Source organism: Nyctereutes procyonoides, unplaced genomic scaffold, assembly GCF_905146905.1.
Source record: "Nyctereutes procyonoides isolate TBG_1078 unplaced genomic scaffold, NYPRO_anot_genome, whole genome shotgun sequence".
NCBI lineage: Eukaryota > Metazoa > Chordata > Mammalia > Carnivora > Canidae > Nyctereutes > Nyctereutes procyonoides.
The window spans coordinates 11,724,301-11,741,460 of NW_026575144.1; the positions used below are offsets into that span (position 1 = coordinate 11,724,301).

At 39.0% G+C, this 17,160-nt stretch overlaps 1 protein-coding gene and 1 pseudogene across 7 annotated transcripts in view; one reads left to right on the forward strand and one right to left on the reverse strand.

The window, feature by feature from the left end:
* The window catches only part of DISC1 (DISC1 scaffold protein), a 346,483-nt gene that overhangs the window by 205,132 nt on the left and 124,191 nt on the right, over positions 1-17,160 (forward strand). For 3 of the 7 annotated variants that reach the window (XR_008662319.1, XM_055308944.1, XM_055308946.1), the window contains one exon: positions 9,821-9,865. The exons of the other annotated variants lie outside the window; for them this stretch is intronic. Coding sequence is in view for 2 of the 3 variants with exons in the window: in XM_055308944.1 (XP_055164919.1) it covers positions 9,821-9,865 (45 nt within the window). In the remaining variant the exon portion in view is untranslated. The remainder of the gene's footprint in view (positions 1-9,820; positions 9,866-17,160) is intronic. 7 annotated transcript variants of the gene reach the window in all.
* Positions 12,106-12,574, reverse strand: LOC129499225 (low molecular weight phosphotyrosine protein phosphatase-like; annotated as a pseudogene).

Sequence of the window (17,160 nt, forward strand, 5' to 3'; positions counted from 1 at the left end):
AATACTCCCCAAGCCCTGAGAAAGGACCAGATAAAAAGCACAAGGTGACGGCCCCATCTTCTCAAACTGAGTCATCTCCAGAATTCCCCCAGTCCCATCCTATCATTTCATGAAACAGAGGGGTGGACTCAACTAGAACTGGATTTGGATCTTACAGAGAGAATGTGTTTGATTTTCCTGGTCTATATATACCTTGGAGCAGCTGTTTCCTGTTGCCCTCAAAAGTGAGTGTCTCTCTCTTCACACAAAGCCTTCAGACATTGCTCGAATAAATAAACACACTGAATAGGAAATGGAGTCCATCATGTCCTATCTCAGTATAGTACCTGTGCATTGTAAGCTGTGCGATATTTGTTGTCTACACAATGAAGTGGTATTACGTTTTTGAGTGAAAGAGGCACAGTCACTGTCTGCCATGAGTTGTACCATGTTGCTGAATGGATGGCATGTATTTGAACATGTCCTTGGGAAGATCAGGCCTGTGGATTAGCCAGGAAAAATGATTCGTTATCTAGGTGTGAATGTGGAGTGGGCTAAAACATACAGGCAGACCATTATGATTTGTCACTGAGCCTAATGATGAGCCTATTGCGATGCTAACACACAGGGTGCAGGCCCAGTACCTGGTTGTTTGTATCAGGTATACAGGAGAAGAGAGAACGGGGTAGGAGGGAGAGAAGGTGGAGAGAGGGAGAGTGAGAGACAGAGAACACAAGAGCAAACATAAGGCAGTTCTTCTCTCACAAGGCCTGTGACATAGTGCTGAACACACATGGGAAACTGAGCAATCAGGAGTGAGCAGCAGATGTTACAAGACAGGTGCCTGCAGGATGATGTGGCAGAAAGAGACACACATATGAAAGATTACACATTTAGTTGTTGAGATTAAGAAGAGAAACCAAGAAATGCTCCCATGAGAAAAGGATGCTTCCTCTGAGTCTTAAATAACCATTCATGCATTCTTTCGAGTGTTCATTAGGTTTCTGCTCTCAAATGTACCACACACTGTGCTAGGTTCAGGAAATAGAACAATAAACAACACCCCCCAACAAAACCCCCACTCCACCTCCTGCCCCTTGGGGAGCTCACATCCTTGTAGGTAAGTGGTAACCAGACAGACAGGTGGGAAAGGGTTGGCTTGGTGCAGGGAACAGTATGGACCATGACATGGGGCCCATAGTGAGCTTGGTGTGAGTGGATATAGGGTGGGTCAAACGGGAGGCATGCAGGGGCCAGGGGCCAGTCCCAAAAGAGAAGTCTGTGTGCCAAGCCAAGGAACTTGAATTTTCTCCTGAATGCTATGAAGAGCTACTACTGATTTCAGAGGGGGTGTGGGGGGTCACATCCTCGGACTTAGGGCACTCGACAGCTGTGTGCAGGGTAGGGAAGCAAGGGTGCAGGCAGGGAGCCCCTTCAGGACATAAGCCTTACGTAGCGTGGGGAGAGGCAAGTGTGGACACAGTCGGTAGATGCCAGGGAAGGAGAATTAGCAGGCTCTCTGATGGATTCCTGGGAGTGGCAAGGGTAAGAAAGAGGATTCCAGGATGACTCCCACTTTCCAGCCTTGCACTGTGACTCTGCCACTGATTAAGGAGGAGGGTAGAGGAAAAGTGCCAGTTCTGGGAAATGTGATGAGTTTGGGTTTGGGGACCTTGCTTGTGAATCCCAGAGTTCCACAGGCTTCACCTGAGAGTACCAGAAGTTGGAGGGTCTTCTTATCAGAGAGGAAGCAGAGGTGTTTGTGGAAGCTTGTTTTCAGAGCTCAAAAACATTAAATGTCTTCAGCATATGAGGTGCTGACTATTCACACCTCCACTGCAAGGAGAGGAAACCGAGTCTCATGCTGTTAAAAAAAAAACTGTGTGGGAGAGCCAGAGCTCAGACGATTAACGACTCTAGATCTAGCGCTCTTCCATTAAGATCCACCTGCTCTGAACCAGGGCTGCATCTTGGGGATCGTCAGTGATACCAGCTCCAGCCCTTCTAACCTAAAACACTTTCAGGAATTCCAAAGGCTGAGGGTCAGCTCAATAAATGACAACACCAGGTGACCTCACATGTAAAATTCTGAGGGTCCCTTGTCCAGGGAGGGTGGCAGGGGAAGGGCAGTCCTGGACATCCAAATTTAGACAGGTGAGAGATACACTGTCCTCTGGGGGGGGGGGAAGCTGCATTCCACACCCACTATCCTCACCACCCACTGAGTAAGCTGATGTCGGGTTGACAGATTCTCTGGGTCTGATGTTCTTGCTCTGTGCAAATACCCTCCCAGTGTGGAGAACCTGAATCTTTTCTGGGGCGTTTTTTGGTCTGACACGTATGTTGTTGGTGTTTGATAGCATATGTTATGCTAATGTAACAAATATGGCAACAGGAAACCTGGAATGTAATTCTGGGATGTGTCTTTGCATGATCCAGTTTTACAGAAGGAACCAGTCCAGGTTGGGGGAAAGAGTGAATTTAAGACAGAAATTTGTGACTTGAGGCTTAGGCGATTGAATGTCTGCCTTTGGCTCAGGTCCTGATCTCAGGGTCCTGGGATCGAGCCCCACGTCAGGGTCCCTGCTCGGTGAGGAACCTGCTTCTCCCTCTTGCTTGTGCTCTCCCTTGCTCCCTCTCACCATCTGTTTCGTTCAAATAAATAAAAATCTTTTTAAAAATTTAAAAAAGAGAAATTTTCCCCTCTCTCTCTTCTAGAACTCCCCACCTCTCGTGGTTCACCTGGCCCATGGCAGACAAGCTTTAGAAGTTGGTATTAAGAGTTTGCAGCCCTCATCTTCATGAAACAGAAAATTGCAGGCTCTTCAATTGATGCCTAGTTAGCAAACCAATGGTTTGACACCAGCTGGCTGTAACAGGCATTTTTAATAAAACTTACCTCTGAATTAAAATAAAAATGCTGCCTCAGAGGTTTTGTGCTGAAATAAACGAAAAACTGACAGGTGGGATCTTTCATGCAAAACTTCTGCTGGGGCTGAAGTAAAATGTCTGATAAGGTTGTTTGCTCATGGGGGTAGGATTAATTGGATTTTCTCTCGTGCCCCCTCATGTCTGGCCCACTATTATGACAGGACCACGGAAGTTTTAAAAGCTGAATCATAGTTTATATTTTTAGCATCTTGAACTATTGAGACAAAACCTAGGGAAGGAGTATAATATGAGAGTACATTCCTGCAATTTTCCTGGATAATTTTTGTTTTCGGAAAACACGAAGCCAAGTACCCAAGCCTGATGTAGCCTGTCCAGAGCAAACCCACAGGGAAGCGAAGCCTCCTGTGTCCAGCTAAAGACACAGGATTATTCTAGGCTCCCTTCTTTCAAAAGCTTCAAAAAGCGCCTTCTCATGCTACTGGGTATGGATGGCCTGGGATTATGTATATGGGCTGTTTCACCATTTTCTGGATCTCTCTTGAATAAGGTGATCTAAAATATGTTGGTATACAAATGAACGAGCCTCTGAGGACTTCTCTCTCTGATCAGATCTGAAGTGATGGTGCAAAAGGAAGAGGAAAGAGCAAGGCAGGAACTGTGGGGAGCTTGTGTGAAGTCAGAGGAGCCTAGACTGTCAAGTCAAATGACTGTTACTACCTTGGTACAATGAGCAATCCCCTCACGGTGATTTTACTCATTAAACAACACTGGCAAGACCCCCACTTTATAGTTTGCATGTGGTGAGCCTTCAAAATCCTCAGGTAGTTTCTGTGGGCTTAATGTTCCAGATGAGGGTAGTTGTTAAGGAAATAATTTTTGTGAAGGAAAGGTGTGTCTGAGTTTTCAAAAAAAAAAATACAAACACAAAGCAACCCTTTTCTTTCTCTTTCTTCCTCCAGGCGCTAAATATGGAAGTTGAGTCCATCCAAAGTTGTGTGTATATTTCCAGACATGTGTCTTATGGAATACAAATAATACAGATTTCTCAAGTTTTTTGGCAATTTATTCCCCTAAGCTAAAGTTTGCAAAATGATCTAAAATACCCAGTGCTCAGCCTCCAGAAGCCAATAAAACAGGATGAAGACTTTGGTCGTGATTTGGAGACAAGCAAAACAGAACAGACCTGTCTGCTTTCTAATATGATTTTATTTTAAATGCAAGTTCTTATTCTACTCCCCCCCCACCCCCCAGTATCAGACAGCTGGTTCCTTCTTGAAGCAACTCTTAAAGACAGATGGACCAACCGTTGCTTCAAAGTGTTGGCTTCTCCTGTGGCTGCCATTTTCCCCATTTCTCCCAGTGCCTCTTTTTCTTCACTTGCCAACCTACGTTCTCCCTGGCACCATGCAGATATCTAGAGTTGACTGTTTCTTTCCCATTTGATGATGGAAAGATGAACATAAGGTGCCAGACTGGGTTATTGCATTTATTGACAGATGGATTTGCTCCATTCATGTAGAGTTCCTTTTGCAGAATATCTGAGTTCTGATGCATCCTTTAGCTGGATGTGTAATCCTCCTCACTGAGCTTCTCTCTCAAACTTGTATGTTTTGAGTCACACCATTAAATCTATAGGACTAGGTAGTTGTGACCTGGCCATTAGTCCAGCGTCTCTGTGTTGTAATACAAATACCTCTTTCTGTTATTTAAAACATGGGATTATTTGTAGGTAATCACTCTAGAAATGGACATTATTGAATTCACTTAGCATTTAAACTAGTTATGGATATCAAATCAATGTGAAAGAGTAGGGAAAACAAATCAGGGATTGATGACTACTATCTGTTCCATTTTATTTATTTGTTTTAAAGATTTATTTATTTATTTTATTTGAGCTAGCATGTGAGAGTGAGAGAGCAAGAGAGTGAGAGAGCGAGAGAAAGAGAGAGAGCATACAGAGGCAGAGGGAGAGGGAGAAGCAGACCCTCCCTGCTGAGCAGGGAGCCTGACATGAGGCTCCACCCCAGGATTCCAACATCATGACCTGAGCTGAAGGCAGACATTTAATGGCCTGAGCCACCCAGGTGCCCTTATCTGTTTTAATTTGAGGACCCTTTATATGTAAAGGTGAACTACTCCTTGCTTTCTGGTTGGGGTATTTCTTTTATGAATAAGTAACACACATACATAATAAAATACTATACAGGGGTGAAAACGAGTGGGCTATAGTTATATGTATCAATGTGGACCAATTTCATTTATATAATCTCAGCGAGGTGAGAAAATTCCAGTAAAATGCATACAGTTAAATATCGACTCTTTATTTAAAAACATGTAAAACAGCATTCTATGTTTTAAGGATACATGCATAGCAAAGAAAAGGATAAATATGTGTATGGGAATGACAAATATCTACAAATCACCACCTCTGGGGCAGGCAGTGGGCACAATGTAATCTGGTGGTCTTTAAGAGTTTCAGTAAAATTTTCTTTTATAAGCGGGATAACTGGCCCATGGTGTTTATTTTATAGTCTTCATCCCTTGTATAATGCCAGGGTTGCAGAACACATTGAAGGAAAAGGAGAAACACTGTGGCAATGGACAAGGTCTGGGAGTGCATAGAGATGGATTTATGACTCTGGTAGTACACCTGCAACATCTAGGCCTGACAGCTCTAGGCTTCCAGGTACAGGGGAGGTGGCTAAGGATGGGGAAGGTGTGGGTGCTTGAATAGTGAGGTACGTGGCAGGAAGGACATGAGTGATGCCAGGAAGTCTTCCTCTTGTGGGGAGGTGACAATCCACCCAGAAGCAGCCTTGTTTTGCCCAGGGAGCCTTGGGAAGAGTGTTATCCCTAGTCCCCCAACCCTACTGAGCTGCTGTGTGCCTCACCTGGGTGAGTCCCTCAGGAGCCGACAGATTGCTTTCTTCTTTCCTGGTCCAACCTGTGTGATGAGCTGTGGTTTAGAAAACAGAATTCTAGGGCAGCCCTGGTGGCTCAGCAGTTTAGCGCCTGCCTTCAGCCCAGGGTGTGATCCTGGAGACCCAGGATCGAGTCCCACATCAGGCTCCCTGCATAGAGCCTGCTTCTCCCTCTGCCTGTGTTTCTGTCTCTCTCTCTCTCTCTCTCTCTCTCTCTCTCTCTGTCTCTAATAAATAAAAAAATAAAATCTTAAAAAAAAAGAAAACAGAATTCTAGCTAAGACCAGCTAGTTGCAGCCCAGTGGCCTTGCATTCCTGTATGGGATCCTCTGGGGAGGCTGAGCAGCCCCATAGTTCTGGGTGTGAGAGGTATCTTCATCCTGGATCTAGGAGTCCCAGGACCATGTCCTGAGTACTCTCCTTGCAAAAGGAAGAACTGTTAGCTGGCAGATTTTGTGGACATCAGTTAGTAGAGGCTTCCAGGCTCCAGCTGGAAAGCACCTGAGTTGTCTGCAAGGGCTCTGAGTTCTGGGTCTGCCTGTGATGGCTATTTTGCCTTTTCCAGACTCTGCATCCTCATATGCAAGGTGGGATGGTCTGGGCACATTGGCAGGACTAGCCACCCTTGTATGGAGTGTAGGCTTCATGCCACCAGGACTGAGGCTGAAGCCTGGGCAACACTTGGGAACATTTATAAATGCAGAGAAACATATCAAATGGAGGGGAAGAAGGAGAGAGATGTAAAACCAAAGCCAGAGGACAAAACCTTTTGTACATGGAGTACGATTTTCAAATCATCATTAGTGTGGTAAAACATCAAAAGTCACCACTTATTAGAGAATCCTAGGCAATGTGTTGGTGCAAAAAGGATGAGTTTTTCTTTTAGATAGGAAGGCCTCCCTGTCTCTAGATTCTTAAGGAGCACCCTTCCCTGCTTTATAAGTGAGAGGGTGGTGACCCTGCAAGGTGAAAGGCTTGGCCAAGTGCACAGGGAAGATGTGGATTGGATTGGATTGGATTTCCAGTCTCTGCCTAGAGTTTCTCCCACCATGCACACATACCTGCTTCATTCTGTGTCATCTTTCCTCTTTCTTCCATCTTTCTTCCCATCTATTACCCTTAGCGGGTTTGTAAAGCAAGTAGGGGCTATAATATAAGACATTACCAGGAGCGCCTTCTGAAAATTACCTTCCTGAAAACTTTTTAGAAGAATATGTCACATGTTGTCCATAATTCAGGTTGTGCTCAAAAGACTGAATTTGGCTAATGCTATAGGGAGCTGTGATTTGTCCCGTATTTATTATTCTAGTACTTTTGGTTTCTAGAACTTTTGTTATGAGAAATTGTTTCTCCTAGACTTGAGAATTTGCTTAGGGAGTGCTCCTAGACTCGAGAATTTGCTTAGGGAGTGCTTTTCTCTTTGATTTGCAAAAAATTTGATTTCCCCTCATGGATTTTTCAAGGACTACCATTAAATAATATGGTTGCTCTTTATGACACAGGGCTTTAATACAAACCATGCATATTTTAACTCTGTACATGGGAGTGATAACCTGTGCCTCGGAGGCTCTGGTCTTGTGTGAGCAGGAAGCACAGCAACTGCTACAACATAGCAGTGGAAAGTTCTTTTCTTTAAAAAAAAAAAAAAGAAAGAAAGAAAGATAGAAAGAAAAAAAGAAAAAAAAAGAAAGTTCTTTTTCAGTAAAGTCCCTATGAAATTAGGTACTGAGCATACACAATATGGCATTGTCTATATAGCATTCATCAGGCACAAATCAACCCACCTTCACAAAGCAAAAGTCAAATTCAAAAGAGAGAAGAATGCACATCAGTTGTGCTTTTTAAAAATGTCTAATCAATAATACAGAGTATGGAATTCCTTAAAAATGACACTGTAAAATTCCACTTTTATGGGGTAACTGAAACAGTCAGATTCATAGAGGAGTGGGATGGTGGTTTCCAGGGGCTGGAGAAAGGGGCAATAGGGAGTTTGGGCTTAATGAGTTTGGATCTAAGAAGATGAAAAGTTTGGAGACAGATGGTGGTGATGGTTGCATAACATTGTGAATGTACTTAATGCCACTGAACTGTACACTTACAAATGGAAAAAATGGTCAATTTTATGCTATAAATTTTACCAGAATAAAAAAAAAGATTAAAAACTGACACTATGTCCTTGTGATTTCAGACAACTCTCCTATTTCCTGATAATCCCATCTGAGAATGTATCCTTTCTCCATACTGAATGCAGTTTTTATTCCTTTCCTTTGGGTGTTATGTTCAGCATTTTTAATTTTTCTTAATAGCTAAAGCTATGTCACATTTCCTCCCATGACAAAGAGAGGGATTAAGTGTGGTGCATTCATCTCCCACCATCTGTTTGACAGCTCCCGATACCTTCTGGAAGTTGAGGGTGGGGATGCTTACATGGCGTCTCTCAGCTGCTGCTTCCTTGTCCACTGGCTCAGGGGAGACCCACCTTCCACTGTCTTAAAATAGAGTATATTAATAGAAAAGTTGAGGTAGAGTAAGGATAACAGATCAGGACACAACTGCCGGTGAAAAGGTAGTTTGATCCCAGGGGCATGTCGTGCCTTGGAGCCACCCAGGGAAGCTCCAGGATCAGTCAGGACGTGGAGGGAGAGTGGGGAACCATGCATCTCAGTCCCATCAATAGAGATTTCACAGGCATAATGGGGCATCCACTTATTGCAGATGTTAAAATTTTACCACATTGGATTCACATCAACCTCTGGTTTTATTTTTTCAAAAATTGTTTTATTTTATTTTTTAAATATTTATTTATTTATTCATGAGAGACACAGAGAGAGAGGCAGAGACATAGGCAGAGGGAGAAGTAGGCTCCCTGCAGGGAGCCTGATGCAGGACTCAATCTTGAACCCCAGGAAAATGCCCTGACCCAAAGGCAGAGGCTCAACTCCTTGAGCCACTCAGGTGTCCCAAAGAATTGTTTTAAATTAAGAAAAAATTGTAAATACACCGATGTCCCATATCCTATACTGTGGAGAGTCTGTTTCCCCGCCTCAGTGTCTTTGTCGTATGGAGTTTTCAATTTTAAATTAGACAACTTCGTCTTTTCCTTTATTGTTCGTTCTTTATATATTTCTTGTTTAATGAATTCTTTCCTACTCCATATCATATAAATATTTTCTATGGTTTCTTCTGATTTTAAAGTTTTGCTCTATACCTTTGTTTATTTTCTTAAAAATACATTTTAAAATTTCTATCTGGGATTTATTGTGTTTGGCATGAAGTAGGGTCCTAATTTTGCCTTTTTACATATGAATACCTGATGGGATCATGGTTTCCATTGATCGGTGTGCCACTTGTGTGTGTGTGCCTGCATCTTCTTGTAAGTCATTATACTATTCCATTGATCTGTTTGACTTCTGCACTGGTACCACACTGTGTCATTGCTATGGCTTATGGCTTTATAGTACATTTTGATGTATGGTAGGACATAACCCCTTCCTCCCCTCCATCCCCCCCTTCTCTCCCCACATAGGACTAGTTATCCTTTGTCTTCAAAGTTGTCTTCAAAGTCATGGCTATTTATGGCCCTTTAGGATCAGCTTGTCAGATTTTAACTGGATTGCATTGAATTTATATATTAAGTATTTGAGTGGACGGCCCAAATTATATTATTGACCTTCTCCTTCCCCTTCATGAACCTTTCATATGACTACATTTATAGACTCTTCATTATTTATACAGTTTTCTTGTTGTTAAATTCATCTTAATGTACAGTTCAGTTTTTTTCTATTACAAATGCTAAATTAAAAAACCCCAAAAACAAAAAACAAAAACTCCCTCCTGATCAGTTTTTTACTGCTTTATACTGTGTTTTATATGATCTTGTTTCCAGCAACTTTGCTGGTATTGTCTTAGTTTTTTATAAATTGCCTTTGATTTTCTACAGAGGAATCATGTCCTTTGTAGATAATGATGTTTTGTTCTTTCCATTCTTTACTCTTCATTGCTTTTCCCACTTGTCTTATTTTGTATAGATGCAGTGATACCTGATGTCCTTGGGTTTTATCTGATATTAAAAGGTAAATTCTAAGGTTTGTCTATTATGTGTGATATTTGTAATTCTGATAGATCCATTATTAGATTAAAACTAACTTTAAATTATATATATATGTTTGTGTGTGTGTATATATATATATACTTGAATATATTTCATTTAACACATTGAAATGGTGAATTAAAGTCATAATTAAAATTTTGTTTTATAGTACCATGTAATCTACACACAGTGAAATGCACAAATCTGAAGTGAAGAGTTTGATGGGGTTTGAGAAATGTATATATCCATGTAATTTATACCCTGTAAAACTATAGAGTCTCCTCCATCCAGAGTATCCTTTACAGTTAATTACCCCCATTCCGTGGCCAAACATGTCTAATTTCTATCAGTATAGGTAAATATTGTCTACTCCAGAAAAAATGGAATTTTAATACTGTAGACATTTTTTTCTGTCATCTACTTAACATGTTGTTGAGGTTCATCCATGTTGTTGTGTGTATCAGTAGTTTATTTCTTTTTTTATTACTGAATAGTATTTCATTATATAAATATACTATGATTTGTTTATTCATTTCCCTCTTAATGGACATTGGGGTTGTTTCTAGATTTTGACAAATATGACTTCAGCTTCTATGAACATCCTTGTCATAAGTCTCTCATGTTTTCATTTTATTTGGGTTCATATCTGAAAGTATAATTACTAGATTATAGTGTGGGCATACATTTAACTTTACAAGAAACTTCCAAAATTGTACCATTTTTTTTTTTGCCATTTCATTTATTGGTGTTCAGTTTGCCAACATACAGAATAATACCCAGTGCTCATCCCGTCAAGTGCCCCCCTCAGTGCCCATCACCCATTCACCCCCACCCCCCGCCCTCCTCCCCTTCTACCACCCCTAGTTCGTTTCCCAGAGTTAGGAGTCTTTATATTTCTACCAACACTATTGGAGAATCATAATTGTTTTATATCATTATCAACATTAGATGTTGTCTGTCCTTTTTATTTTAGCCATCCTAATGCCTTTGTACTGAAGACCAATAGTTAAGTACTTTTTCTGTGTTTATTACCCATTTACATATTTTTCCTTTCTGAAATTACTGTTCAAATATTTTTGCCCAGTTTTTCTTTTTGTTGTTGTTGGATTGTCTTTTAACTATTAAGTTGTAGGGGGGCTATTTATATATTTTGAAATCAAGTCTTTTGTCAGGTATATTTATTACAGATATTTTTCTCTTACTTGGAGGACTTTCCTGTTCATTTCTATTTTTAAAAATTTTGTATTTTTATAACTTCTCCAGTTCATTTTGAAACAGTCTTTTCTGACATATATCCCTATTAATTTTAGATTAATTAACTGACAGTACACAGAAATAACCTATATTTGCCTATAAATTAAGCACCGATGATTGTTTATCATCGTATCATTACTTATATTTATGTATTCCAAAATAAAAGATCTTTTGCTAACTTTTTAATTATTTTTTCCTCCTATGCTAATTTATTTTTGACATTTGGGTTATATATGCATATAAAAGCAGACACATTCTGCAAATGGATCATGAGATAAACCAGCATACAAATATCTTTTCTGGATATGATTCAATTTCTAGGGGCAAAGTGGTTCAAATGGGAGCAAAGAAGCCTACTTTCTTATAGAATAAACTAAATAAACAAAAACTAGGGAGTAGTAGAGGTGCTAAGATTAATTCCATAAACCTTTTTTTCTATTTTTTAAATATGCAAGTGTACACTATGAATATGTGTATTAACCCTTTTCATCTAGGTTGTGAGTTCCCATGGATGGTTAAAAAGGCTCTGATATAAAGAGGTAGTATAGGGGAACAGGGCGCATTCATCCTCAAGTTTCCACAAACTTAGGGAAGAGGTAGAGCAGAAGACTTAGAAGTCTCAGTCAGCTCAGATGTTGATCTGGGTCTTAAAATAATGCTCATTTCATCATGTTCTATTTTATTTCTTCCACATTTTTTTCCTAAGTGAAACGAAGTAGGGGGTTTAATTAGTCTAAGGAGATTTTATGTACCCCAGAAACTGTCTAGATCAAAATTTTTTACTTGTTCTTCTGCCTAACACAACAACTGAGTTTCATCTATAATTATTTTAAGATAAGAAAGAGCAAGTTAGCCAAAGAAACAGCTGTGGGCTTGAGCTCTGGAGTGTTATCACACTTTGACACCTGACATCTTGAGCGAGGCTGTGGGGACTAGCCCCACTGGCTGCATCAAGGAATGGATGCAGTGTCAGCGTACCTTGTCCAATACACTGCACCTTACACACTGCTGGTAAACAGTCTTGAGTTTGGAGTCACTCACATAATAGGGATCTTCACTGATATGTTGCTCTCATGGATAATAGCTCCTAAGTGGTTCCATTTTAGCTTTGCCATTTTTACCTTGCATACTTTTTCTATTCAAATCTCTCAGATTGCTTTCATCCATACATAGGATCTAATCAAATATGGCACAGTCTTCTTGGTAACCTGCCTGGACAGTGTGATTCATGGGAGTATCACGCTTCTTCTTGCAATTGTGCTCTTGATACAGGAGGGCTTTCTATTTTATGCATGGATGTTGCAGCACTGTGTACCCTCCAATTGCCTAAAACATTTTGATCAGTTACAAGTTTTTTGAAAATTGTTTCTGCAGTAAGTGATTGACAGATGTTACCCAGACACAGCAATAGCACTGGCCTGGGCACCTGCTCGGCCATCTCACCATGCAGCCGAGGCAGCCACTGACTGCATCAGAAATTTTCTTCTGCTCATTTTCATAATGGTGTCTTTTGATGAGTAAAAGTTTCTAATTTTGATGAAGTCCATTTGAGCTATTTTCTTCCTTTATTGTGTTACTGTAGTTAATCAGTGTAACGCTGATCTTAAAATGTTAAGTAACACTTTTTCCTGCATAAACCGTAGTTGATCATTAAATACTTTTTATAAATTGCTGGGTTTGATTTGCTTACTATTTGGTTAAGGATTGAGAGAAGTTGCTCTGTATGTTAAATCACAGTTATGCTGCCCTCATAAAATTATATAAGAAGTATTCCTTTCTCCTGATAGTTTGTGTAAAACTGGTATTTTTTCTTCCTTAAATGTTTGATAATATTTAATAGTAAAGCCACTTGACTTTGGAGTTCCTAAAGTAGGTTTTAAATTGCAAATTCAATTTCTTTAATAGATATATGTGTATATATTTTTGATAATTTGCACCTTTGAGAAACTTTTCTATTTTATCTAAACTGTTGAATTTATTGTCATAAAGATGTTCATAATATGTCCTTATGCTTTTATTTTTTTTTGTCCTTATGCTTTTAATATCTTTAGGACTTACAGTAATGTGCTACTCTTTTTTTTTTCTTGATAACCTATTTGGTAATTTGTGTTTTCTTTAAATTTTTGCTTTTCAGTCTGAATTTTAACAATTGTATTGGTCTTATAGAAAACTCATTTTTTTGGTTTCATTAATTTTCTCTACTGTTTTTCCATTTTATATTACATTGATTTCTGTTCCTAGCTTTATTATTTCCTTATTTCTAGTTACTTTGGGTTTTATTTGCTCTTCTTTTTTACGTTCTTAAGGTTGACACATATCATTTATTGTAAACCTTCTTTTCTAAAACTATAAGTTTCTGTCAAGCACTTATTCATTTGAGGCCCACAAATTTTGTTATATTTTCATTGTCATTCAAATAAAAATTTTTCTAATTTTCCTTGTAATTTCTTCTTTGCTGTATGAATTACTCGGAAATAGACTGCTCAATTTCCAAATGTTTGAGTATTTCAAAGATATCTTTGTGTTATTCCTTTCTAATTTAATTCTTTTGAACACAAAGTTTAAAAAACATTCCTGGTATGATTTTAATCTGTTTTGAAATTATTGAGACCTGTCTTATGGACCAATATAGAGTCTTTCTGTAGTTCTATGTGTGCGTGAAAAGGATGTAAATTCTGCAATTACTGGGCATGGTGTTCTATAAATGTAGATTAGGTGACTCCGGTAGATAGCGTTCAAATCATAAGCCTTACCGATTTAATGTCTACTTGACCTATCAATTATTAAGAGGAGTATGTTGATATCTCTAATTATGATTGTGGATATGTCTGTTTCTCTTCTCAGTTCTATTAAATAATAGATTTCAATGCTCCATTATTTAAATATTTTGATACTTCAAATATTTTCATGTTCTATCAGCATTTAGGTTGTCTACATACCCACTTTATCATTATGAAATATTCCTATTTATTTATGTCAATTCTCTTTTTTACTGAACTCTACTTTATCTGGTAGGAATAGTTACTTCAGCTTTCTTATGATTAGTGTTAGCATGATGTATCTTTCTTTCATTCATTTTTAACCTATCTATGTCTTTATGTTTCAAGTGGGTTTCCTGGAAACATACTATAGTTTGATATTGCTTTTTTTTTATCCAGATAGATAATTTCCTCCTTTAGCTGGAATCTTTAAGTCACTTACATTTAGTCTAGTTATTAATATGTTAGAGTATAAGTCTACTGTCTTATTATTGTTTTCTATTTTTCCCATATGTATTTTTTTCTTTTTTATTCTTTTTCTGTCTTCCTTTAGAATTATGTTTTACAATTCTTTTTTTTTTTGAAGATTTTATTTACTTATTTGAGAGAGAGAGAGAACAAACAGAGGGAGAGGGAGAAGCAGGTGCCCCACTGAGGAGGGAGCTTGACTTGGGGCTCAATCCCAGGACCCTAGGATCATGACCTGAGCCAAAGGCAGATGCCCAACTGACTGAGCCATCCAGGTGCCCCTATTTTTTAGTATTCTATTTGATCTCTTCTCTTGGATTATTACTATTCCATTTTGTTTCATTTTCCTTGCTGGTTGTTGTAGGGTTTACACTATGCACCTTTAACAGTTCTTAATTCAAACAGTATTATGCCACATTTTATATATGTATATAATATAATATTCAAATTATATTAAATAATATAATATATATTTTATATATAATATATAATATATATAATATATATAATATAATATTTAAATATATATTAAATAATATAATATATATTTTATATATACATATATACAGACACACATATATACACATATATGTATATATATGTAAATATATATTTATTACTATATGCACCACATATATTGTATATAAACCCTAATCAATAAGGTTTTAAAAATTAAATTATTGTTCCATTTCCTAGAATAAACTATTGTTTTTAATACTATGCTGGAGTTTTGCTCTTTTTAAAAAAGATTTTATGTATTTATTCATGAGAGACACAGAGAGAGGGGCAGAGACATAGGCAGAGGGAGAAGCAGGCTCCCTGTGGGGAGCCTGATGCAGGACTCAATCCCAGGACCCCAAGATCATGACCTGGGCCAAAGGCAGATGCTCAACCACTGAGCCACCCAGGTTCCCCAAGTCTTACTAATTTTTAAAGCAGTTTTGCAACTATATTAATAAATGAAATTAACTATAATTTTGTATCTTCATACTAAGTTTTTCCAGTCTTGGTATAACATGACTGGGAAGTCATAATGTGACTGAGAAGATGTCCATCTTTTTATTCTTTAGGCATCATCCTCCTATGCCTAGACTGTTGTAGTAGCCTAAGAGCTGTTCTTTACCCTTTCACTCTTGTCTTATCATATATACCTGCCTCCAAGTCCATGTGCCACAATGTGGTGATTTTTCTAGGATACACATACTTTGCCTAAAACATGAAATAGTTGATGGCCCATTTTAGCAACTTAGTAATTATTTGTTTTCTAGGGTTTCTCTAGCATTATACAAGCTGAAGTGGTGTCATGTCACCACAGATATTGGCTGGTATTGTGTCATGGCAGCTTTTCCACCACCATATTCCCATTTCCTATGGGGCATCAGTTTTGCCAATAGTGCCCATTAACAGCTAACTCCCCACTGTCATTTTTCATGCAGTTACCTGTGTGGTGTGACCTGGGGTCTAAATAGATGGTAAACATTTAGGGAATGGTCACAAGTGTGGCATTGAGATGCAGTGACCTAACATTCTCTGCATTTTTCCTGAGTTTGGGGTCCAGAGCAGATCTTTACAAGAGGGATATAGTGTTCAAATAATTGGTATAAAAATCTGCCCATTTTAAAGTTGTGTCTTCATAGAAGCAGCTGTACCTTTAAGGTACAGCTTCTGTTGAGAGCTGTCCCTTCAGGAGATGCAGATGAGGTGCCATTTCTGAAACTTTGGAAAAGAAATATGTTAAATGCATTTGGGTTTTTTTTTCCATTTTAGTTTATCCTCTTCACTGTTCTCTATTCTTCAATAAATGGTGGGATTTCATTGGTCTTCCTGATGCCGTTGTAGAAAGTGGGCCAGAACACTAAAATATAATCATCCCAGTTTTATAAAGGAGGACTTTGAGGCTCACAGAGGTTGTGTCAGTGGCCTGGGGCACACGTGATCATGCAGTGGTGCAGGGATGCAAAATATGCCCTGCTGTCAGGCTTGGTTTGGATCTCAGTGTCCTGGTTTTCTCTTCCTGAGCACCACTGTCCTTATAGGATTGATGTGAGGGATTAAAGACCATAGTATGTAAAGCACCAACATAGTGTCCTGTACTGAGTTGTTCAATAAATATTATACCTGTGATACACATCAAATAAAGTTCCCACCACTGGGAATTGAAATACTGTCTATAATTCTGTCGAACAATTTTCAATAGATTTTTTGAGCACTGACTTTCGAGGTGCCAGGCCTTTTGTCAGGTGTCCTGTAAATGAAACAAAGGGAATTGAGCAGCGGTCTCCACCCTTCAGGCATCATGGACTGGTATGAGATCCAGAATCACAATGCTGCACCAGGAGGGCAGCAGGGAAGGGGAGGTGATTAATTTTGCCTGGCAGCGTTTTGTAAGACTTCAGAGAGGAAGTGACACGGGAGGTAAATCTTGAAGGATGAGTGGAATTTCATCAGACAGAGGATGCAGGGCAGGGCACTTGCAATGGAGGGAGGGCATATTGCAGCCAGACCATGGTGAACTGACTTGCTCAGGCTTCTGCCAGAGTAGCAAGAGGTCTTGAATTAATAGTCAGCCTGCTATAGTTTCTTTGTCACTGTGTCTTTTCTTTGAAATGAATGGAGCTTTTTCATCTTTTATCCTTATTTTTCTCCTCTCTGGGTTACAGTGGCAGATTGTTTTATTTTCCTGTGATAAATTGACTGGTCCAGATAGCATTTCAGTTATCATTTATGGAACAAGGCCAATATATTTCTTCCATATATATATAGTGCTGACTAAATTGTCCTTTCCTCTCTCTGTGAC